The following is a 24,628-nucleotide window of genomic DNA, read 5'->3' as shown; positions in this document are numbered from 1 at the left end:
TTTTTGTATGTAAAAACAGCAAGACAATCCGCATATTTACCTTCATTGCAACCAGATCGACTTTAACATGCTTTACTGACAGCTGACTCAAACCGTACAGCTTGCTTTCGCTTAATTTGAGATTTGTACCGCCTACATCAGGATTTGCATCCGGAATGTCAATAGGATCAGGGATGTCAAAACCAGGGACTCCTGAAAAAGAAAACCTTTCTTACGATTAAGTTCGGATAATTATGATTGTCTAAATTTAGTACCGATCAACTATCAAACAGTTCGTGGTAACGAAGCGTAAGGACCGGTGCAACTCAATAGTAACCGAAACTCTGAGAAACAGTGTCTTAGCAACAAAGAATACATCGAAAGAATCGAATTTTCATGCTTATTCAGAATATATAAAATTAATCAAGTTTACAAGTTACCCATCAACATTTACGAGCCCGATAAAATTTGTTCAAATTTTGAAAAAGGGGGGAAACGCCCCCAAAATATCAAGTGATCTTAATGAAAATTGCATTGTCATATTCAGCATATCCGGGAACCTTACTGTAGAGGTTTTGAGCTCCTATATACAAAAATGGGAAATTTTTCATTTTTTGCCAGATGCAAGATCACGAATGCGTGTTTATTTTATGATTATTATTATTATTTTTAGTTTGTTTTTGTTTTTCTTAGGGGTGATCGTGTCAAACCAGTTCTCCTAGAAGATTAGTATAGGGGGGCTCATTTGATCGGTAATCGAAAGTTCTAGTGTGCTTTTTAAGTAAACACAAATATTTGAGGACAGCTAACCCCGCTTCCACGCCCATCCCCTCAAAGACTTCCGATCAAAATTTGAGATAGGCACTTTGTTCAGTATAGTCGAAATATTTAATAACAATGTCTTTGAGGATGGCTAGACCCTCAAATCAACTTTAGCGTTAAGAGCGAGGCATTGAGGACTGGGAAACCCCCTCATAGTCAAAATAACTTATGTTCGTTGTAAGTTTTAATATTGCTCCTTACTTTCAGTTGAAAAAGCTTGTTTTTTTTTTATTTAACCATCCCACAGAATGAAAAGTTATAGAATGCGATTCTTAAAAGCATGAGAAGCGAGGACGAATGTCGAAACATCCTGTTTCGCTAAGTATGAAGCAGTAATTAGCCCCCGATTGAGAACGGCACTACTTAACCTTGAATCTAAAGACGACTAAAAATTTTCCAATGTGGAACAACGGACTAACCATGAAAGAAAGTACTTGCAATATCCCAAAATATATTAAAGAAATTTCCTCTCATTTCCAGTGTCCTGCAGGGTCCATAGAAGCTCCCGCCCAATGCCTTGGTTTCTGTCTGTTAAAGTCCTTAAGACTTTCTGCACGCACAAATATTTAGCTATCTGCCAAATTCCTGGATGTTTTGTTCTCAAAATTATGACTAAAGGAAGCTTATGCACAATACATTATGATGTATAATTGCCATAATATATGTCACAAGTTTATGTTGTTTTATTTGTGTTTTCTTCATATTTGTCCTGTTTTTCAATTGTCGCTTTTGTCCTCATTTTATTATCTGTGTTCACAAGCCTGCGGCCTACCTCTTTTTGATTTCATAAATATGTTTTTAAAATGTCTACTTTGAGGGAAGAATCTTCTTTGACAAATCATTTGCTTCTTTTATTTCCGTCTAAACGTCCTATGAAAAAAGATGTAAAATTAAATTAGAAAAGAAAGGAAATAATCCAATAGATATTTCAAGCAAAAAGCGGAATTCAGAAAGTATATCGTTACCAAGCCTAATTAAAATGGTAAAAATGCATATATCAAAAGTCTCATAATAGGAACGGATACGGGATTTTTTTGGAGAGGGGGGGGGGGTAAATTCAAAAAGGTGCCTAAAATGAATAAATTGTATGGAAAATCGATAATTATTTACTTTTAAGTCTTATTGGATTCTCTACGTTAATGTACTTCTTTATTCAATATTTAAGTATAATTACTTCATTTTCACGGGGTCAGCTATTTAGGAATTATTTTTACTAATTCTGGTAATTTATATTTTCGTTTGACCACATTGCTACGTTGTTGTATGTTCTAACTTATTTATTTTGCGCGTCGATTTTTTTTTCTTTTCGGTAATGGCGTATTCATGCAAGTTATGGCTTCTATGTACTTCGCATCATAACCCAACGTACGTATCCGCCTCATAAGTAACAGGTGTGCTTCTGGAACAGAGTAAAATATAAAAGCATTGACAACTTTAGGATTTTACTTGATAACGTTAGATGACGTAATTTTTTCTTATAGAGTAATCCAAGTTTCCTCCTGTCAGTTTCCAACACTTTTTGGATGTTACCTTTAGGATTTTCGCTTTTGAAATGCTCTAACACAGCTTTGATTCTTTCTTCGATTTCACTTGGTTTCTTGTCTTGTTTTATGTCTGATCCGTCGTCGTTCCTAGTCGTCTCATAATTATTTACGTCGTCCCATACAGAGTCGTAATCAGCTCCAAGAATTTGCCAACCTTTAAAAACCATGATAGATAAGTAACATTGAATTTTAATCAACTGGGAATACGTAATTTTTTTTTTTTTTATCAGAAATTTTTCGGCAGAAATATTTGAGTCTTTCAGAAGCCAATCTAACGTAGTCTCCTTTCATAAGGTTTAGGAGATTTCAGCGCTAAAGAATTTTTAACTTTATAGAGTTACAAGGTATTTCTTGAAAATTAAGATTAACACCAACAAATTTAAACGCCCATTTTGACCGAGCTTGTTCTGACATATATTTAAGTGGCGTTCACTTGCAGGTCCCTCTTAAACGTCAATGCCTAAACACAAAAGTTACACATGTATGTGAGCACCACTTTTAAGCAATATCATAGGCAGCGCAATAGCGCTGCCTAAGTAAAGAACGATGTTGCCACAATGTATTATTTTTTTTCCCCATACTCGGACACTTCGTATCGAAGGAGTTGTCGTAGAAACTTCGAAAAGGGCTCATTCAATTGGAAATTGGAGGGGCTAGTGCTCTTTTTAATAGTCGAAAGTGATTGGAGGGCACCTCGGCCCCCCCCCACGCCCAGCCGTAGCCCCAAACCATCCCCAAAACAGTGGTGGTTAGGCAATTTGTTGAGCGGAGTTGATTTGCAGATAGAAAATATGTTTTGAGGAGGACACTCCCCCAAAACCCTCGGGGCAAGGGTTTTAAGTAATGCCCTGAGGGCATATAAGTACGATGTTGGCACAATGTACTATTTATTATTTTTTTCCTTTAGAGCAGGGCACTTCGTATCGAAGAACTTGTCGTAGAAACTTCGAAAAGGGCTTATTCAATTGGAAATTGGAGTGGCTTGTGCCCTTTTTAATAGTCGAAAGTGATTGGAAGGCAACTAACACCCCTTCCACGCCCACCATTTCCAGAAACACATCCAATCAAAATTTTGAGATAGCCATTTTGTTTAGCATAGTTGATTTCCAGATAGAAATTATGTTTTTGAGGAGGACACTCCCCCACAGCCTTCAGGCTAAGGGTTGTAAGTTATGCCCTGGGGGCATATAATGTTTTTATAGAAGGCGTTGTCGTAGAAACTTCAAAAAGGCTCATTCGATTGTAAATTCTAAGGGCTAGTGCCTGTTTTAATAGTCGAAAGTGATTGGAGTGCAACTAGCCCCCCCCCACACCCCCCTAATTCCCCCAAATAAACCCCATCACAAGTTAGAGGTGGCCATTTTGGTCAGTGTAGATGATTACATGATAGTATACATGATTTTGAGGAAGGCACTCCCCTATTAACTTCGGGGCAATGGTTTTAAGTTATGCCCTGGGGGCATATAAGAACGATCTTGCCAAAGTGTATTATTTTTTTCCTTTAGAACAGGGCACTTCGTATTGAAGAAGTCGTCGTAGAAACTTCAAAAAGGGCTCATTCAATTGGAAATTTGAGTGGCTTTTGCCCTTTTTAGTAGTCGAAAGCGATTGGAAGGCAACTGTCAGTCCTTCCACGCCCACCATTTCCCGAAACACATCCAATCAAAATTTTGAGATAGCAATTTTGTTCAGTGTAGTAGATTTCCAGATAGAAATTACGTTTTTGAGGACACTCTCCCACAACCTTCAGGGCAAGGGTTGTAAGTTATGCACTAGGGATATATAAGGCTTTTATAGAAGGCGTGGTCATAGAAAGTTCAAAAAACGCTCATTAGTTTGGAAATTAAAAGGGATTGTGCTCTTTTTAAGAGTCGAAAGTTAGGGGAGGGCACCTAGCCCTCCCCAAGCCCATCATTTCCCCAAACGCATCCTATCAAAATTTTCAGATAGCCATTTTGTTCTGCGTAGTTGATTTCCAGATAGAAAATATGTTATTGAGGAGGACACTCCCCCACAACCCTCGGGGCAAGGTTTTAAGTTATACCCTGAGGGCATATAAGAACGATGTTGGCACAATGTATTATTTGTTATTTTTTTTTCCTTTAGAGCAGGGCACTTCGTATCGATGAAATTGTCGTAGAAACTTCGAAAAGGAATCATTCAATTGGAAATTTGAGTGGCTTGTGCCCTTTTTAATAGTCGAAAGTGATTGGAAGGCAACTAACACCCCTTCCAGGCCCACCATTTCCCGAAACACATCCAATCAAAATTTTGAGAAAGCCATTTTGTTCAACGTTGTTGATTTCCAGATAGAAATTATGTTTGCGAGGAGGACACTCCCCCACAGCCTTCAGGGCAAGGATTGATAGTTATGCTCTGGGGGTATATAAGGTTTTTATAGAAGGCGTTGTCGTAGAAACTTGAAAAAAGGCTCATTCGATTTGAAGTTCAAAGTGCTAGTGCCCTTTTTAATAGTCGAAAGTGATTAGAGGGCAACTAACCCCCCTCTCCCCCCACCTTTTCCCCAAACACATCTAGTCAAACTTTTGAGATAGCCATTTTATTCAACGTAGTTTTAAGTTCTGTAAATTAGGTCTTTTAGGATGATAACCCTATCAGAGCCCTCAGTGCAAGGGTTGTAAGTTATGCCCTGGGGGCATATAAGGTTTATATATAAAGTTTTTGTAGAAATTTCAAAAAGGGCTCGTTTGATTGGAAATTGGAATTGCCCTTTTTAATGGTCGAAAGTGAGTGGAGAGTAATTAACCCCCCTCTCCCCCCACCTTTTCCCCAAACACCTATAGTCAAACTTTTGAGATATCCATTTTATTCAACGTAGTTTTAAGTTCTGTAAATTAGCTCTTTTAGGATGAGAACCCCAACAGAGCCCTCAGTGCAAGGGTTGTGAGTTATGCCCTGGGGGCATATAAGGTTTATATAGAAAGTTTTTGTAGAAATTTCAAAAAGGGCTCATTTTATTGGAAATTGAAATTGCCCTTTTTAATAGTCGAAAGTGAGTGGAGAGTAATTAACCCCCCCCCCCCTCTCACGCCCACCATTTCCCCAAACACATTCAATCACGGTTTAGAGATAGCCATTTTGTTCAACGTATTTGAAAGTTCTGGAAATTATCTATTTAATGATGAGAAACCCCTCAGAGCCCCCAGGGCAAAGGTTGTTAGTTATGCCCTGGGGGCATATAAGGTTTTATAGATAGCGTTGTCGTAAAAACTTCAAAAGGGGCTTATTCAATTGTAAATTGAGAGGGCTAGTGCCCTTTTTAATAGTTAAAAATGATTGGAGGGTAACTAACCCCCCTTGCACTCCCACCATTCCCCCAAACACATCAAATCAAAATTTTCAGATAGCCATTGTGTTCAACGTTGGAGAAAGTTCTGGAAATTAGGTCTTTAAGGATGACCCCCCATCAGCTCTCAGGGCAAGGGTTGTAAGTTATGCCCTGGGGGCATATAAGGTTTTTATTGAAAGTTTTGTCGTAGAAACTTCAAAAGGGCTCATTTGATTGGAAATTGAAAGGGCTAGTGCCTTTTTTAATAGTTGAAAGTGATTGGAGAGCGACTAACGCCCCTCTCACGCCCACCATTTTCCCAGACACACCCAATCAAAATTTTGAGATAACTATTTTGTTTAACGTAGTTAAAAGTTCTGGAAACTAGGTCTTAGAGGATGACAACTACCCTCACAACCCTTAGGGTAAGGGTTGTAATTTATGCCCAGAGAGCATATAAGGTGAATATAGAAAACGTTGTTGTAGAGACTCAAAAAGGGCTCATTCAATTGAAAACCAGAAGACCTAATGCCCTTTTTAACAGTTGAAAGTTATTGGAAGGCTTGACATTTTTATAGTAAAGATCGATGTGGGTATAATGTATTATTTTTTTGTTGTTGTTGTTGTTTAGACCAGGGCACTTGTTGTTTAGACCACTAGACATTTGCCTTTATGTTTAAAAACTAAATGTTGCCTTAAGATTAAATCAAAATGCACTGTTTTAATGCTAATTCCCAATATGGCATCTCAGCAGTGTCCCAAGAACGACTGAGGGTATGTTCAAACCTCCGGGGCTACTTCTACTCTTAAAATTTAACCAAAACAAAATAGCGTAAGCGTATCCAAGCTATCAAAGAGAGTAAACAGATTTTTTTGTGAATGGTATCAAGTTTACCATTTCAGGGCAACTAGAGGAGGTATGAAACTAAATTAAACACTACTATTTGTGTCCAGATTTTTAAAAATGTACGTTGTTAAAAATTGCTGAAAAATTTTCTCCAGCATACAAATAGCTTAAAAAAATTCTTAAAAGAGCTAAAAAAAATTCTTAACAGATAGCTTAAAAATTATTATAAATTCTTAAAAAAAAACGAAAAGATTTAAAGTATTATTTTCTTTTTCCCTGAAAATACTATGTAGATATAAAACGAACAGAAATTAATCTAAAAAAACTTTTTCCATGAAATAAGTTTTTCAAAAAATGTAAAGAGTTCTGTTAAGCCAAAAATTAGCCAAAATATAGTCAAATAATCTACCAAGCGTGAAACTGAGAAATTACAATAAATAATCGAGTCAAACTAAAAACTTGCAGATATGGACATGAGTTGGCAGTGGGACCCCTATGCCTTCCCAAGGCCAGAACATAATACATACATTACCGAAAAAAATGGAGATATAAGGTCATTATCGTTTGTGCATGTATTTGACTACAATCATCGAAAAAAGTGTAAGCGTTATTGGATTGATTAAGTAGATAAGAGTAATAACATTTATATTTTTTTCAGTAAAGTGCTTATATCCCCTCGACACCCGTTCTTAATGCTTAATCTAAATACATTATGTGATTTCAGAGATAAAGCACAGGTGCAAAGCCTCACCCCACTTCGTTTTTGCCTGCTCTCGGAGCCCAGTTCTTAAAAAGAATCCTGGGTCCTGGGAGAAATCTAATGTTAAGGACAAGATTAGAGGACAAATTTCCCCTTGCGGATCAGATTACAGGTTTCATGTCGTCCAAAGAATGGTTGACAAACTCTCATTCTTAAATTAACCAAATTTTCAAATTTTAGTTTTATTAACGTAATTGCAATTTAGGTGTTTTTGGTTTAACGTGTATATGTGTTTTTGCATAGGAAATTCTTATAACTCACGATTTTGCAAACTTTTCACCTAAAGGTGTGCTAAATGCAAAGCTGTTCTTGTCTTCAGTTGTACTTCAGCTGTGTTTTCAACAGTACTGAAAAAGGAAATTCAGATTTGAGGCTACTGATCAGCACTCAAGTAAAATAAAGTAGCCACGGAACCAACTTATAATTAATATTTTGCTCAACCTTGTAGGGTTAAAATTCGACAATACAACGCAAAAGAAATCTAATACTTGCTTACTTGAGAATCTAAGAATAAATAATGCTATCCAAGAATAATGTCTCATTGTGGTCCGAAACTTAACAACTAAGGTGTTAGATATGGAATTGCCTATTCAGTTTCTTATCCTGGAAATGGAAATTTCCAGATGTCTTCTCATGTTTCACCATTGTTCATTGACAGTTATATGTATTCTTTGCTAAAAAGAAAATACACTGGGCAACAACTTGTTAGCTTTTTTATTCGCTCAAGAGCTAAAACATGGGTTTTTTATAAAAAAAAAAAAACTCCGCTAAATTCAGATATGCAATCAGAACTTCGATTATAGATCATGTGTTGCCTTTATAAGATTTTTTTGAAAACTTTAGTATTTTCCATAAAAATTGTTGCTGAATTATTCACAAATATTTTCTTGTGCCGTTTCGTATGCTTTCAAAAATTTATCAGTTTTTTTCTACCATCCACATACTAATATTTTGATTCTATTTTTAACTTTATTTTTGTTTGATGCACAAAAAGTCAACCGTAAAACTAAAAAAAAAAATGTTGCATTGAACTGTGGATGCTAGAAAAAAAATATACATTTTAAATAAGTATAAAAACTGCACTTGACGGCTTTCTTAAATAATATTTTTTATTGAATTGGTTATGTCATGAAAAAGCAAATTATGAAAATTAAGCATCTTTAAACTAAGAGTTAATTATAAGAATTTTTTTAATTTAACTTGGGAGAACCTGAAGAGTACTATAGCTTGGAGACCAAAATATTTTTATTGTTGGCCAATGCAGTTTATTGTTATCTCGGCGTTGAAGAATCCCAGGTTGTTTGTAGGAAAACTTCGTATCTCGGTTTTAGCCTAGGCCTGCACAACTAATAACTTTAGCGGGGATTCCCATCAGAATAATTGATTAAAAAAAAACATTTTTTTTCAGTAACCTTACCGGAAGGAATATTTGAGCCTTAAAGAAGCCAATTCAACTAACGCGGTTTTAGTTAAAAAAAAAACTTGATTTTTAATTTTATAGAATCATAGGGCATTTCCCAAAATACATGATCAATACAAAAAAAAAGAAAAAAAAGTAAGAATCCAATTTGACCTTGTCTGTTCTTGAATAAATTTGAGTGTTGCTTCATGGTGGCTCCAACAATGCTTAAATATTTCCTATACCCACTTGCTTATGCATGAAAGTGTAATCGGATATACTTATGAGTACCGCTTTTAAGCACATACGATAAGTGTAGTGACAATTGGCAGAATATAAAATTTTAGGCCCAGAGTTGTAGACTTTAAAACTAGATATTTGCCTGTAACTTTTTGAGGCCAAGTAACAAATATTACACGTTAACGGGGGTAGCCTGGACATCCATATCTGGCCAAGACTTATAAATAGGAATCCATATCTGGCTAAACATGCATTTGAGCGCCATAGTCTTGGATTTATTGCTGCAAATTTAAAATATATCTCTCCTTTATTTTCAGTGTCAAACATTGGTCAACATAGGTGCTCACGAGCCTAATGCTTCTTTTTTTTTTGGGGGGGGGATCAAAGTTCCTTTTGAGGAGGAGGGGACAGAAAACGAAAAAATACTTTTACCACATGTCACATAAACTCAGACTTTGGTCTTCAGGCTAATTTTTGTTTCGTAACCACGATGGCTTTTGAAGCTGACCGAACACGCTTCACACCTTGCTTATTCTTACCTTTCTTTCCTTTTATGTCAATCATTAACCCAAGGTAGCAGCGATATTCATCTACGAGTCCAAGCTATTGTGTTTTGATGGACGCCGATTAATTGTTTTTCAGTGGGCATGTACTTTGTTTTGGGGATGCTAATGGCTTCACCTGGCAGACTAGCACTGTTTGTCTCTCGCTTTAAAATGTACTCGTCTTGAACGACTGATTCATTGAAGTGTTTAATCGTCCACGTATTGATTATCTCCTAGTTTATCGTCGATGTTCAGCTGGATTCTGTCAGCTCGAGTTCCCGTTACACGTAGATGTTGGTGTGTGTTCTTGCAACAGATTGTCATCATGTTCACTAGCCCTTCATCCATCTGCCTTTCATATCATGGATATTCCTTCAATTGGAGTAATTTACTATTCATTTAAATTAAGTGAGACTACTCGACGCTTCTCTCCGTCTTCCTCTCCCTTTATCCTGAGATAACACCCCAATTTGGAGTCACTAGATATTTGTGGTTTTTAATTAGCGTCAATAACTTGAAAGCCAGAGTATTTTGAAAATGTAAGTATTCTGCTATTGACATGGTGGTATAGCGAGAGGTTGGCCAATTAGGCAGTTTATTTAGGAGGCAAACTGATATTTTTTTATGCTAGCATACCTTTCTTCCAAAAGAAGAATGACTGTTACTAATAAATTTCTTTTTTGTCCTGTAAAGGTACAAATGGAACCTGTTGCTGGTGAAATCACTGCCGAAAAGTTGGACCAAAAGCGACGTGAAAACCTTGCCTATGAATATCTCTGCCATTTGGAAGAAGCCAAAAAGTATGACTAGTTGATTATATACATTATTTCGTTTTTAGTCCCACCCTCTTCCCATTTTAATTCCGAGGAAAATCTGCATCTGATTAAATGGAGACGATAAGACCTCTTTGGTCACCTTAGTGCACATTTATTAATTTTATATATTTTTTTTTGGGGGGGGAGGGGGGGGGGGCTGAATGTCATGATACCTCGCCCGAGGACGAGAATCAGGGGATCTGATATTACACTGAGGGCGGCTGAGCTGTGGCATAAGTATTTGTATTTTCCTTGTTTGTTTGTTTTTACAGGCTGCAAACAACCTCGTTTTTCAACGTTTTTTCGTGTTGCCATGCTTAGTCAGCTTGGTTTTAAAAATTATTTTTTCCTTTTCAGTAAAAACCAAAATTCAAAAAATGAGAGTTTTGATCACATGTGCATCAAAAGATCTAATTTTAATGCCGACTCAGATATGTAAAGTTCGTATTATTTTTAATTTGGCCGTTAAAGAATTATCAGCATAAGAAAATTTGCATGATTTTAGGAAAAGAGGAAAAACACCCTAAAAGGAGTTAAATTCCGGTGAAAATTACACCCTCAAATTTAGACGTTTAAGGCTCTAGTGTGTTGTATTAAAACCCCACCCGTAAATTGTGAAATTTCACATTTTTCTCGAGGCGATGATCACTGATGCTTTGATGAGCGTGTAATCAACATTTAAATGATAAAACTTTACCCTAAAGTGTGGGGCATTCAAGGTGTGGTAGCCTACCTCATGTATAGTTTAATTTCCGTTTGTTTTAAGTCTTACTTTGTTTTTTACTTCTATTAATTAAAAAAACTTTTTCCACAAAATAAGTTTTTCAAAGAAAGGTAAAGAACTTCATTAAACCAAAAATGAGCAAAAATAAAATCAAATAATCTACCAAGCGTGAAATTACTAAAAATCAGCATCGATAAATAAATGTAACCCAAAACGAACAGAGGTCATAGGCAGTGCGCTAGTGCTGCCTAAGTAAAGAACGATGTGGGCACAATGTGTTTTTTTTTTCTTCAGCCGGGCACTTTGTATCGAAGGAGTTTTCGTATAAACTTCAAAAAGGGCTCATTCGATTGAAAATTGGAGTGGCTAGTGCCTTTTTTAATAGTCTAAAGTAATTGGAGGGCAACTAGCCCCCCCCCCCCCTCCCCACGCCCTTCATTCCCCCAAACACATCCAATAAAAGTTTCTAGATATCCATTTTGTTCAGTATATATGATTTCAATATAGAAACTATGTTTTTAAGGAGGATACTCCCCCACAACCCTCGGGGCAAGAGTTTTAAGTTATGCCCTGAGGGTATATACGAATAGTGTTGGCACAATGTACTATTTATTATTTTTTCATTTAGAGCAGGGCACTTCATATGGAAGGGGTCGTCGTAGAAACTTCAAAAGGGGCTCATTCAATTGGAAATTGAGAGTTCGAGTGCCCTTTTTAATAGTCGAAAGTGATTGGCGGGCAATTAGCCCCCCCCCCCCCCACGTCCATCATTCCCCCAAACACATCCAATCAAAATTTTGAGATAGCCATTTTGTTCAGCGTAGTTGATTTCCAGATAGAAAACATGTTTTTGAGGAGGACATTCCCCCACAACCCTTTGGCAAGGGTTTTAAGTTATGCCCTGGGGGCATATAAGGTTTTATAGAAGGCGTTGTCGTTGAAACTTCAAAACAGGCTCATTCGATTGGAAATTCGAAGGGCTAGTACCCTTTTTAATAGTCGAAAGTGATTGGAGGGCAACTAGCCCCCCCCCCCACGCCTTTCATTCCTCCAAACACATCCAATCAAAATTTTGAGATAGCCATTTGTTTCAGCGTAGTTGATTTCCAGATAGAAAATATGTTTTTGTGGAGGAAACTCCCCCCACACCCCTCAGGACAAGGGTTTTAAGTTATGCTCGGGGGGCATATAAGGTTTTTGTAGAAGGCGTTGTCGTATAAACTTCAAGAAAGGCTCATTTGATTGGAAATTCAAAGGGCTATTTCCCTTTTCTATATTTGAAACTGATTGGAGTGCACATAGCCCCCCCCCCCACGCCCCTCATTTCCCCAAACACATCCAATCAAAATTTTGAGATAGCCATTTTGTTCAGCATAGTTGATTTCCAAATAGAAAATATGTTTTTGAGGAGGAGACTCCCCCACAATCCTCGGGACAAGGGTTTTAAGGTATGCCCTGGGGGCATAAGTAGTAAGTACATATGGACTTTGCTTGGTGCCATAGCAATTTCTATACTATTTGCCGGGACGTATACACCTTTTCAAAGAGAGTGAGTATCCTCTCACATTGCCTTATACTTTACTTACTGCCCTAGGAATCTCTATGTTATTTGCGTGCTGCCATAGGACCATGTTATTTGCGTACTGCCATAGGACCATGCTATTTGCGTACGGCCCTAGGAATCTCTATGCTATTTGCGTACGCCTCTACACATATTCAAAGAGATTCAGAACTCCCTCACATGGCCTTATACTTTGCGTACGGCCCTAGTAATCTCTATGTTATTTGCCGGGACGTATACACCTTTTCAAAGAGATTCAGAACTCCCTCACATGGTATTATACTTCTAGTCCATCTTGTGCTAGTTGAGAATTGCGCAATATGTTATGAAGGACAAGTTTCTTACATAATTTACGTAGACTAGATTTCTACTTCGTAATATATATATGGTATACATGCCTTTTAGGGTAAATCCGTGTCAGAAAACCAGTGTTTCTTGTTTAGGTGTTAATATATTCAGTTATTTTTTGTATATATTCAAGTTTCAAATTATAATTTTATTCAGTTTGAATAGTTCATTCATTCTATCAATATCTATATTTTTCAATCATTTACATTGATAGAGATATGGAATCTTCTAAGCGACTTCTGGTGAGTAAAATTTTCTTATATTATAATAAAAAAAGAAATCTATTTTTGTCTCGCCATTAAGTTATGGAAGAACTTCTTTTACCTTCCTTACTTACATTTTTTTTCACCGTGCTGTTAGCTCTTTTAAAAAAGCTTCCTATGTTAATTAAACAGTCCATGTGTTTCAATTTTAGTAAATATTCAAAAAAAAGAGGCAGGTACACTTCGATTTTGGCTCATTGTATATAAAAATTGAAATGGAACTTGCATATTAGTTTTGGCAAATTTAATTCGGATATGAAGGGTCGCCCCTTCCTCAATTTGATGTTCTTTACGCAAAACCTTATCACTCTTTCAAAAAATCTGTCTATTCTAATTAAAATGTCTCTGTTTTTTTTTCTTCAAATTTAGGTAAATATTCGAAACAGTGCCAGTCAGTTTTCTCACTATCTGATTAAGTTTAGCATGTTTACAAATTTGTTGGCTAAATGGCTTTCTCAAAATTGAGTTATGAATTAACTTACGAATTAACTTACATAACGAAACTTCTATATTTATATGTTTTTATCACATGTATTAAGGAGTTTACCCCTAGTCAATACCTCGTTCTTTACGATAAAGTTCGAATTTTGTTCAAATCACGAACTCTTGAATCACAAAGGCCGGTTAATTAGAATAGATACCTCTTTTGAAAGTGCTAAAAAAAAAACTTTACCGTAAAGGGGTGAGATATTGACTAGAGGGTGACCCCCCTTCATATACTTAATAATTTTTTTGGTTTAGGTTATGTCTAGGAGTCTTCTTTATTCCTTTTGTCTGTGATTTTAAGTATTTCGCAATTTAGATATATGAAAAGTTTTAAAAGCTTTGCATATAATAAAAAAAGGTCTATAATTGTCAACTTTTTGTGTTTGGTACTATGGAATTGAAAGGCCCAGTGCCCTCCATTAATATTCTGAATAAGTAAAAATTGAAGTAGCTAATTAAATTGTCATTTTTTCAACTTTTGGGGGTTTGGTACTGTGCTATTGAAGGAGCAGTGCCCTCTCATAAGCTAAATAGTTTGAAGACTGAAAATGATTTTTATTTTAGAATGCTGCTGATCAGCCATCGCAGCAAAAGCATGCAAAATTGGATGAAGCTCAGGATAACACCGAGACGAGATTAATCGAATCACTGAATGCAATCAGATCAACTGTAATTCGTCTCGCACCGCATTCCGAAGGAGAGAAGGAATCTGGCGAGCTAGCTGTTATTATCTACTTAATTTTTAAATAGATATTCTTAAAATATTTTAATAATTTAGTAAATCGACCTCTTATATGCTTGCGGTGAATAATGCTATTTCGCGATTGGCATGTAAAAATTTGCGGCACAATATAACTGAATTAGCATGCATATATTTGGGGTAATGAGACACAGGAACCTTCTGGGTGTTACAATTTTATAGCTTTTAATTAATTCTTTATGAACGACGTCTGAAACACAAGGATGGTCTTGGGGGCTATTTACCCAAGCTTTAATTCTTAAATCGTTTGTAAATTTTTAAAAGCTTTTCCTTTCAAAAGAAAAATTGTTTAATAATTTAGTAAATCGACTTCTTATATGCTTGCGGTGAATAATGCTATTTCGCGATTGACATGTAAAAATTTGCGGCACAATATAACTGAATTAGCATGCATATATTTGGGGTAATGAGATACAGGAACCTTCTGGGTGTTACAATTTTATAGCTTTTAATTAGTTCTTTATGAACGACGTCTGAAACACAAGGATGGTCTTGGGGGCTATTTACCGAAGCTTTAATTCTTAAATCGTTTGTAAATTTTTAAAAGCTTTTCCTTTCAAAAGAAAAATTGTTTAATAATTTAGTAAATCGACTTCTTATATGCTTGCGGTGAATAATGCTATTTCGCGATTGACATGTAAAAATTTGGGGGGGGGCACTTTAATTGTTGACATGGAAGGAGAAAAAAGTTCTTCGCTTACTCTGAATTATTTAGTCCAGGTTTACTGCGTCCAGCACTTCAATCAAATCCGTCGCCAAGCGACATAGGAAAATTCGGATTGTCGAGAAAGGGGAGAAAGTTACACCAACACCAGTAACCAATGTATGGGATGCATGCCCATTAACCGAGGCTGAAGAGCAATGCCTCATATAACATACTGCCTCGGTTGAACGATGGTCGGGTTTTATTGAGAATTACAATCAAGAGGGACAGGCACTAGAGTTGGATCCCTATTTTGCATTTTTATTCTGAAAACTATTTTTTTTTCGAATAAAACCATTAGTTTTATATATCATTCTCTTGTTCTAACTTATCCTCTAAGAATAAGACTTCATTTTCCTGACTAAACCAAATATATTTTTAACATGTTCAGTTGTCATTATGAAAGACATATGCCAATGTAACTTTTTTTTTCTTCTTTTAATTGTTCAGGTGGTGGGACAATGACTATGAAAAATTCACATAGTTTATTAACTTTATAAAAATAATGGTTATTTCACATAAAAAATAAGCTCCTTTTTTATAGATTAATGAAATACCACCGCCATTGGGCGATGAAACATCAGCATTTACAGGACCAATTCTATCACCACCAATGGAGTTCAGAGACGAACCATCAGCATTAGTTCTAGACAGTATGGAATGGCATAGAGGTTTTCTTAATGATGTTTTTGGGGATATGGCTAGCGCAGATGATTTAACTTGTGACTTTGATATGATAGAGGATCCAGAATGGGTAAATAGATTTATGCGTGAGCATTTAGGTGATGTTAGTAGTGTAACTGAACCGAATTCCCATATAGAAATTACGTCACAGGACAGTACAGTCTGGCTTGAGCGATTGTCTCCAAACACACTGGAAGACATGCTAACTAGCCCAGGGGACTTTATGCCATCTCCATCTAATTTAATTGAACAGACGGAGGATGGTGTTATTGACAATTCTATGTCACCCCCACCATTCCCCTTAATGATACACCTAGTGCTAATAATAGTAGTAGTAGTAGTAATACAACAATGCAAGTTGTTGGATCTAATTTTTCCGGGGATATTTTTGACGATAGTTTTACTATTAGTGAATTGGATCCTATACAAATAGGTGCAGGACATGAAAATAGTGGTATGTCCCCGGAATTACGTGAATTTTATTTGTTAGAGTCTGCTCTAAGTCACTTACAAACATATAGGGTAGATTTTAACCCTCCCGAGGAAAACGCGGTTGAGAGGGGCATTATTTTAACTGACCCTATAAATGTTTTTCATAGCTACATCGACAGAATTCGAGCACAAATTGAGATTAAGATTCAGAATTGGGGGGGGGGGGGTTTAAAGCATCAGTGAATCAAAAAGTTTATTTACAAAAGGGGACATCCGGGGATATTTTTTATTTTCATTTTTCAAACGGCAACCAGACTTTTTACCCTGGTCTAAATGAATTGGAGAATAACTTTTTCAACTGGGTAAATAAATTAATATTGACTTTGGACACGTTTAACGAGAGGGGAAGTGGGTCCACCATTTTATACATTGAACACATGGATCTGAATCTCAGTAGATTAAAAAAAACCTTATTTTAAGGGGAGGGTGGGGTAGTTGACGAATAAAATGCCACCCAGATTTGTCAGTTACTGGAGGAGTTCAGGGCTTCAAATTTGACATAGGGCTGCAGTGCATTAAATACGCATTTTTAGCAGCAGCCCATAAAACACTAAAAAATGAGTCGTCAATGAAAAATCTCGACGGACTTGCACGTAAGGGCGGAGAAAATATCCCTAAGGTAAATTTTGAATGTCTAGAGGGGAAGTATCCGATGTCCTTGAAAGAGATAAGCATATTTAAAAAAGCAAATGAAAATCTTGGGTTGGGGGTGGTTGTTCTCCAGTATGACACGGAATTTATAAATGGGGGAAAGAAACCAAATAAAAAAGGGGTTTTGTATTCAGTTAGGACACCGATGGTAGATCATGTTAAAAATTGGGTTTGGGTTATTTACAAGCCTCACAAAGATGTTAATTCCTATGGTCATTTTTTCCCCGTTACAGCAATAAGTCGACTCCTGTCCCAAGGCACGAAGAAAGGAGAATGTCTCTATTGCCTCATGTGCCTTTCCTCATTTAGATCTGAGCGAACATTCACGGATCATATGAGATATTTTAAAATTCATGGCAATCAAAGAATTGAAATGCCGACAGAAGGCAAAGATACTTTACAATTTAAAAACTTACAAACTTCCCTTCTACAGGTTGATAAAATATCGTTAGATTGTGAATCAAGACCGGTGGAGGTATCAGACCCATTAAGGCCAAATATAGTCAAGGAACACAAACTGGTTGTGTGTTCCTATGCGCATGCCCGTCGCGATTCCAACAATAAAATGCAGTTGAAAGAGTTTTTTTGGCTATGGATGTGGATGGTAGCATAGAGAAGTGATTGGTATATTTAACAAAAACGGCACATACCGCCATTTTATGATTGCGTCATACCAACTACCCAATGAATTTATCAGATAAAGGGAAACTGGCACTAGAAAAGTGAATGATTTTTTGGGTTTTTAGGGGTGTTCTTGCCCCAAAAGACGCGGTCCAGGATCATAATCACCTTATTGACCCCAATTCAATGGGAAAAAGTAACTTTCGGGGTTGGGCTCACAATTCATGTAATTTAAAAATTAAACAGCAACTCTTTCTTCCGGTTTTTATACATAACTCTAACTACGATCTGAAGTATGTGCTACCAGCATTGGCACATCTTCAAAGAAATGGAACAGTGGATGATACATGGGTGATAGACAGCTTTTCCTACAAAATCATACCTAAATCATCGGAAAAGTTGCTTGTTTTGGAATTTAAGTGGAAATTTGTTGAAGCCGACGTTGAGTACACGAATAAAATTCGCTTTTTAGATTCCTACAGTTTTTTCCCAAATCATTGAGCGAATTAATTCAAGTACAGAAAAACGATGACGGCTGCAACGCTTTCTCCCTTCTCAAGCAACAATTTCCAAATGATTTATATGATTTGTTGACGGTCAAGGGCATATATCCTTGTGATTATTATTGTTCCATGTCGAGATTCGCCGAGGAAACTATTCCATCGATTGAATCGTTTTACGACAGTCTACAGGATCGTAGGTGCACCCCCGATGAATACAGTTTTGCTAAAAAAGTGTGGGCAGAGGGAGCATGTAAAATAGCCTTGACAACTGCAATCTGTATTTTTCGAGTGACGTTTTAACTCTGTTAGAAATTATGTATAAACATACTCAAACAATCTATAAGGAATTTTATCTTGCTTTGGGCTATTATTTTTCATCTCCTCATCTGGTGATGGACCTCATCCTAAAACTTAGTGGGGAAAAAATTGTGATAATGACGGACACTGATCAGCACCTGTTCATAGAAAGATCCATGAGGGGGGGATTTGTTTTTCTCGGAGATTTTATATTCGAAACCGATCCAACTGGAGAGAAGACGGGGACAAAATCGGATGCAGTTTTCCTTGATATAAAGTCTCTCTACCGATTAGCCATGTCCCATTATGCGCTACCTTGCGGTGACTATAAATGGCTCAATGACCCCCAAGCACTCCGTTTCCCTAACATCGACAGGGTTGAGGAGACTGGGCTGGTTGGATGTTTTTTTTGAAATTGATGGGAAGATACTATTTGAGCTTCACGATTCAGTAAAGGATTTTGTTTTCCCGTGCATCAATAGACCTGTGACTAAGGACTTTGAGCCCTCGCAAGAGGCATTTAGTTGAGGTGGACGGATTGAATTGGTCACCTTCAAAACAAAAACTTATTGCTGACCTTCTGCCGAAAAAAAACATTAATGTACATCATGTAAGTTTAAAATGGATGTGCGACAACGGTTTCGACGTCAAAAAGGTTCATAGAGCACTCTACTTTAGTCAAAAACTCTATCTGAGAACGTTTGTTGACACTTTTGTCAAAAAACGTTCTGAAGCACAGACGAAAGCCGAAAAAGAAATTTATAAGCTCATTTTGAATTCGGCTTTTGGTAAAATGTGCGAGAGTGTTCGCAATAGGAATCGTTGTAACGTCGTGACCGATCCCGAACAATGTGCTCAAATTATTGCCGATCCAAATTACACTTCCTTCACAATCATTGGCCCGGACATGGTACTATTGAATTAGAAAAAAGAGAAGTATTGTATTAAATAAAAATATTTCTGCAATCAGCGCGATCTTGGAGATCTCTAAAAAGCTCATGTTGGAATTCTACTACAATGTTGCTAGGGTACAATGGCCGGAAAAGGGGCAAGTAGAGATCTGCTACGGGGACACAGATTCTCTACTGTTAAAAGTAAAAACCCAAATCTAATTGATGATTTGGCGCACGGTGAAATTATCAGCTCACGGATGGACTACACCAATTGGAGTGGTCTTTACCCAGAGCTAGTGAAACGTCGGGTGCCAAATCAGCTTTTATTTTTTAAATCAGAAACGGGAAGCGACATGATTTCCAGTGGTGTGTTTTTAGGTCTGAAAGTTTACTTTATACCAACAAATGATGTGAAAACCAAGTAATGTTGCAACTGATGGCCCACACGCTATGTAGAGACGAATTTCGAAATGGAATTTTACATGAACCGCATTGTTTAAAATACGATTCCAAGAGACACAGTGCTGGCAATTTGTTCTCTCAACTACAGGAACTTTACTGTAAATGTAGAAAAAATTGCCATGAGTACCTCTCTGAAAAGGTCTATGTTTGTCAAGACGTTGTGACTACCCTCCCCCTTGGACTCTATTTAACTTCAGACCGGGCCGAATGTGTTATCCATTGGGAAAGTCTCGGTTTTAATAAAGGCCAGTAAATTTTTTTCTAAAACCTTTGGGGGGGGGCGCACCGCCACAATCAAAGTTATATTTTTTGACTTATAGCAGATTTTTTTTTGTAAATATACATGTTTCATTGAAAAAAAAGTGATATTATTTCAAGTGCTTTATTCTAATGTTGTATTTTTTCTATAAATAAACAAAAAAAGGTGTATTTATTTAACTGGTTTTTTCTCTCTCTGTGCCTATGTAAATGTTTTATTTTTTTCATCATAAATAAATTTAAAAAAGTGTATTTTTTTCATGTTTAATGTGCTTTTTTTCAATGTAGTATTTTTTTTAACGTATTATTACTTTCTTATGCATATAATAAAAGAAAATATGATTCTTTTATTCGTCTTCTTATTCTTATTATTATTCTTGAACGGAATAGGGAAATTATTTATTCATTAGACAACTATGGTCTACAGTTAGTTGTCCGAGTAAACTGTTGAAGGGAACATGTATCAATTTAAAAAACCATTCAGATTGTTTCTGTGTGGGCCGTCAATGTCGAGAAAAACAACACTCTTAACTAAAATAATTAAAATTTGCCATAAAATGTTTGTGAAAAAGCCGGAAAAAATCTACTATTGTTGCAGTGTTTGGCAGAAGTCATACAATAAAATAAAAGCAATTGCTGCCACCACGGGTTTTGTAAAGATGAGATTCATGCAGAGACTTGGTGGTTTTAGTATAATTGAACCAAACTCTTGGCTGAGAATTTACGATCGGGCACAAATCTATTTAACAGTGGTCCCCGCACATGCTCCAATTGTTCCTGTTCAGTCTCATCTTGAACAGATTTCCATTACACTGGTTCTACACAATCTCTTTCATCGGAGCAAATGTATGAACACACTTGCATTGAACTGTACCCACTATATCATCTACGGAGTTGTTCGTGATTCTCGCTCGCTAATGACCTTCAATAAACGAATCTATCCTGGTGTCCCTAAATTTTTGCTCTCAGCATACAATAAGGAAACTAATAAACCCAACGGTTATATCCTATTGGATCTGAATCAAAATAAATCGGAAGATCTGCGTGTAGCCACAGATGTTTTCGACAATGACATTACACTATATCTCCTCGTGAACACTAAAAAGACCTAGTACTAGCTATCATAACACTGAAGAGACTACATGAAAAATCGCATTTGTTTTCAGTTCTAAGCACTTCAAAGCCTCCGCTTAGGAAAGCAATACTCAAACATGGTATTGACAATGATTTCATTAATCTAATATCTGAACTTTGTTTAAATTTGACCGAGGGTAATGTTCAACTGCCAGAAGTATTTAAGCAACAGGCGTACAATGGAACATCGTTCCATTGTACGTACATTGGCCTCTGAAAAGAAAGGAAAGAATTTTAAAAAGAAACGACTTCTTCAGGCAGGCGGCAGCTTTTTCACACTTTTACTGCCAATAGTCGCAGGACATGTAAACAGTTTTCATTAGAGAATGCCAAAACCCTATAAATTGATTCCAATTGAACTCGCTCTCTCACCCGTGGAAAACTTTGAGAACAATCTGAGTAAATTCCTTGACAATGAAAATATTGAGGATGATGAAAAACTGCTTTTACGTCAAGATACACTTCGCCGAGTGGACAAACACAAGTCCTATCGGTCGAAGCCCACTGCTGCTGCTGTTGGTATTGATCACAAAAAAGAATCATCTTCTCAAGAGTCTACTGCTGCTGGAACACAATTAAAGAAGGAGTATCTGTATTCATTTTTTTTTAAATTTGTAAATAATTGGCCCCAAACATTGGTTGAAAAATTAACACGACTCCTAACCTATCTCATGGAAAGTGGTTAAGATCATATTCAAGTTGAGAGCAATGGGAAAGGGATTATAATTCAGGGCAAGAGCTATAATCTACTTGATTTAATCTATGATATGGTTACAAATCGTAAAGGACTATTATCATTTGACGCTCATCTATACAACTTTCTAAATACATTAAACTTCCGCAAAAGTCTTATTAGCAATAGACAAATTCTAAAAAAATTAAATGAACGCGCATCAATATCATCATCAACATCGACATCATTAAAATATGAACATGAAGAAGAAGAAGAGGAGGAAGATTCTGAATCAATCTTGGAAAATACTAGCAACCTAGTGGAAAAAATTTGACAATGGCAGCGAGGAAAAAGCGAAAACGTTTCATGTTACCATCACCATCCAGTATACAAAAGGGTAGCAGACGTTACACAACGTGTTTACGTTCAAAATGGTTGAAGTTCTGAAAGGTGTTTATGAAAATATTCGTGAGGCGGGGAGTTTAAGTTCCCCCACCACTCTTTCCAAAGTCACGGGTGTTCACACTAAAAGTATACAAGACTATCCAAAAAATAAATCAAGTTACACTCTGTGCAGAAATCTGAGACTTTGTGTTAATCAATATCGAAAAAGTAAATCCTTTGACCAATTGCATACAATGTGAGAACATCTTATGACTCTAGTTGAGATTCACCGACGTCACAATACACCGTACAAGTAAATTCTACTTGCAATCAGTGTTTTTAGTCGTTATGCATTTGCAATTCCATTGCGATCAAAGAGAGGCGTTGAAGTTGCTCAGGCCATTGAAAGTATTCTCGAACAGGATTCATATGAAAAAATTCAAACGGATCGCGGTAATGAATTTGTTAATCCCCATGTTGCAAAAGTACTAGTGAAATATAGTACACTGCTTTATCATAGTCATAGTCCTATAAAGGCTGCATTAGCCGATCGATTGATAAGAACTATTCGACTTTTAATTTCAAGATATTATACATTGAAAAATGAATCGGCTTTTATTCATGATTTAAATAAAATTATGTAGATTTATAACCAACAACCTCATCGATAATTGTCCAACTCTACACCAACGAAAGTTCGTCATTGTGATCTTGACACAATTTATACTTTTCTTAAAAAATATTCCAATGAAGCGATTGACAAGAAGAAAACTAAATTCAATTTTGGTGATACTGTTCGAATTAATAGGACAACTAATGTTTTTGAAAAGGGGAATTACTTCTGGTCCACTGAAGTGTTTAAAGTGGTAAAAATCCTATAAACTAAACCCATAACTTATCGCCTGCTTGATACCAAAGATGAAGAGATTCTCGGCGATCTTTATGACTATGAACTACAAAAAGTTAAAAATAATAGCGAAATCTATCAAATTGAAAAGATATTAAAGACACGTACTCGCAGGGGTAAGAAACAGTTACTTGTTCGGTGGCTAGGATAAAATTCTGATTTTGATTCTTGGATCGGTGTTGAAGATTTTGACAATGTCCAATGATTTCTTTGTAACTTTCATGTCCAACGTTTCAGACCCTCTCTACAACGACTTGAATACGACAAGTGATTTTTGGACAAAACTCTCCCCCGCCATCAAATTTGACGGTGCGTATGAAGTGGCTCTTGTCGACTGTATTCTCAAAAATACCTATGACATCCTCAGAAAGGATCATGTGTATGATATGAATGTTATACCATTCGATTGGACACTCTTTGCCGACTATGAATGGGTTGAAGCACTCAAATCTAGCGAATATCCACATGCCAAATTGAAATATATTGAATATGATAATATGGGAGATTTGTGTCTCACAGTCAATCGAAAAATCTCACATCGTAGGAATGGTACATTCCATTTTAATTATTCACTGGAACTTGGTATGATGTAAATTACCTTACCTGTTGACACTGAAATAATTATTCTCAGTGATAATCTGAGAGACGTTCTTGGCTTTAAACAGAATACGATCAATGGGAAAAATGCTGGTGCCGTTTACGGGATGGATCAAGTTATTTTTGCTTATTTTCCATCTGGTTTCGCCTATGCATCCTTTCTCTATGCATCCTTTGTGGAAACGTCGAGAGTCGGTAATTCAAATGTCCCCCTCCTACGTGTTCTTGAACGAAAAACAACTCATGAACTTGTTCATCACTATCATATAAAGCATCTTCAGTATTTTCCTGTAAACACTTCGTAGTTGGAACTCTGTCAGTTAACACTAAGAAGTGAATTGGGTGATCCTCTAGCAATAACAAAAGGATTAGCGGTGATTACATGTCATTTTCGACCCATTGTCAGCGACAGCACAATCACCTAGAATGAACAATAGAAGAATTCCATTTGTCTGTCCCGATATCGATTGTTATGTTGGTGCTTTGAGTCCACGTCAAATAGGCAATGGATTGGACTACTACAAGGGTCGTACTACAAAATCTGGCTATGGTCTTGTTAGCTGGTTTGCTGGGCTATTTCGTTCTGCACTACCCCTTGCCAGAAAATATCTTGTACCTGCTGCATCAAATTTTGCTGCCTCCACACTACAGGACTGGGGGTCGGGCAAGAATTTCAAGGAAAGTGTTAATGAAAATATTAGATCTTCAGCAAGAGCCGTTGGTGAGCAACTAAAATCTCGACAAAATGGGGAGGGATTGAAAAGGATGCGTGCGCGTCATTCACTCATCAGTCTCCAACCGGGCGGGAAACGAAGAAAATCAAGAAGGACTTTGAGAAATAAAACAAGAAAGACCACTAAGCAGAAGAAGAAAAAGAAAAATACTGTTGGATCAAGGAAGTATTTCTTCTCTTAAGATGACTTATCTCCCCCACAAGGAATCATATCCATCAATCAGTTCCTCATTGAATCTGTTCAATGCTGAAAA

At 36.6% G+C, this 24,628-nt stretch overlaps 2 protein-coding genes across 3 annotated transcripts in view; one reads left to right on the top strand and one right to left on the bottom strand.

The window, feature by feature from the left end:
- LOC148950528 (uncharacterized) overlaps positions 1 to 7,809 on the bottom strand; it is a 49,730-nt gene extending 41,921 nt beyond the window's left edge. Inside the window, exons 1-3 of the mRNA XM_089092456.1 lie at positions 7,738 to 7,809; positions 2,332 to 2,499; positions 41 to 192 (exon numbers count right to left, since the gene is read on the bottom strand). Coding sequence (XP_088948582.1) covers positions 41 to 192; positions 2,332 to 2,499; positions 7,738 to 7,783 — 366 coding nt within the window. The 5' untranslated portion in view covers positions 7,784 to 7,809. The remainder of the gene's footprint in view (positions 1 to 40; positions 193 to 2,331; positions 2,500 to 7,737) is intronic.
- LOC148950527 (ras GTPase-activating-like protein IQGAP3) overlaps positions 1 to 24,628 on the top strand; it is a 171,841-nt gene that overhangs the window by 41,744 nt on the left and 105,469 nt on the right. For both annotated transcript variants that reach the window (XM_089092454.1, XM_089092455.1), the window contains exon 2: positions 10,119 to 10,225. In XM_089092454.1, coding sequence (XP_088948580.1) covers positions 10,125 to 10,225 — 101 coding nt within the window. In that variant the 5' untranslated portion in view covers positions 10,119 to 10,124. The remainder of the gene's footprint in view (positions 1 to 10,118; positions 10,226 to 24,628) is intronic.

The sequence above is a fragment of the Artemia sp. Qi Xiang Cuo genome, chromosome 7 (genome assembly GCF_049724085.1).
Source record: "Artemia sp. Qi Xiang Cuo chromosome 7, ASM4972408v1, whole genome shotgun sequence".
Classification (NCBI taxonomy): domain Eukaryota; kingdom Metazoa; phylum Arthropoda; class Branchiopoda; order Anostraca; family Artemiidae; genus Artemia; species Artemia sp. Qi Xiang Cuo.
Note: the sequence above shows the minus strand (reverse complement) of the source record. Positions and strands in the feature narration are given on the sequence as shown.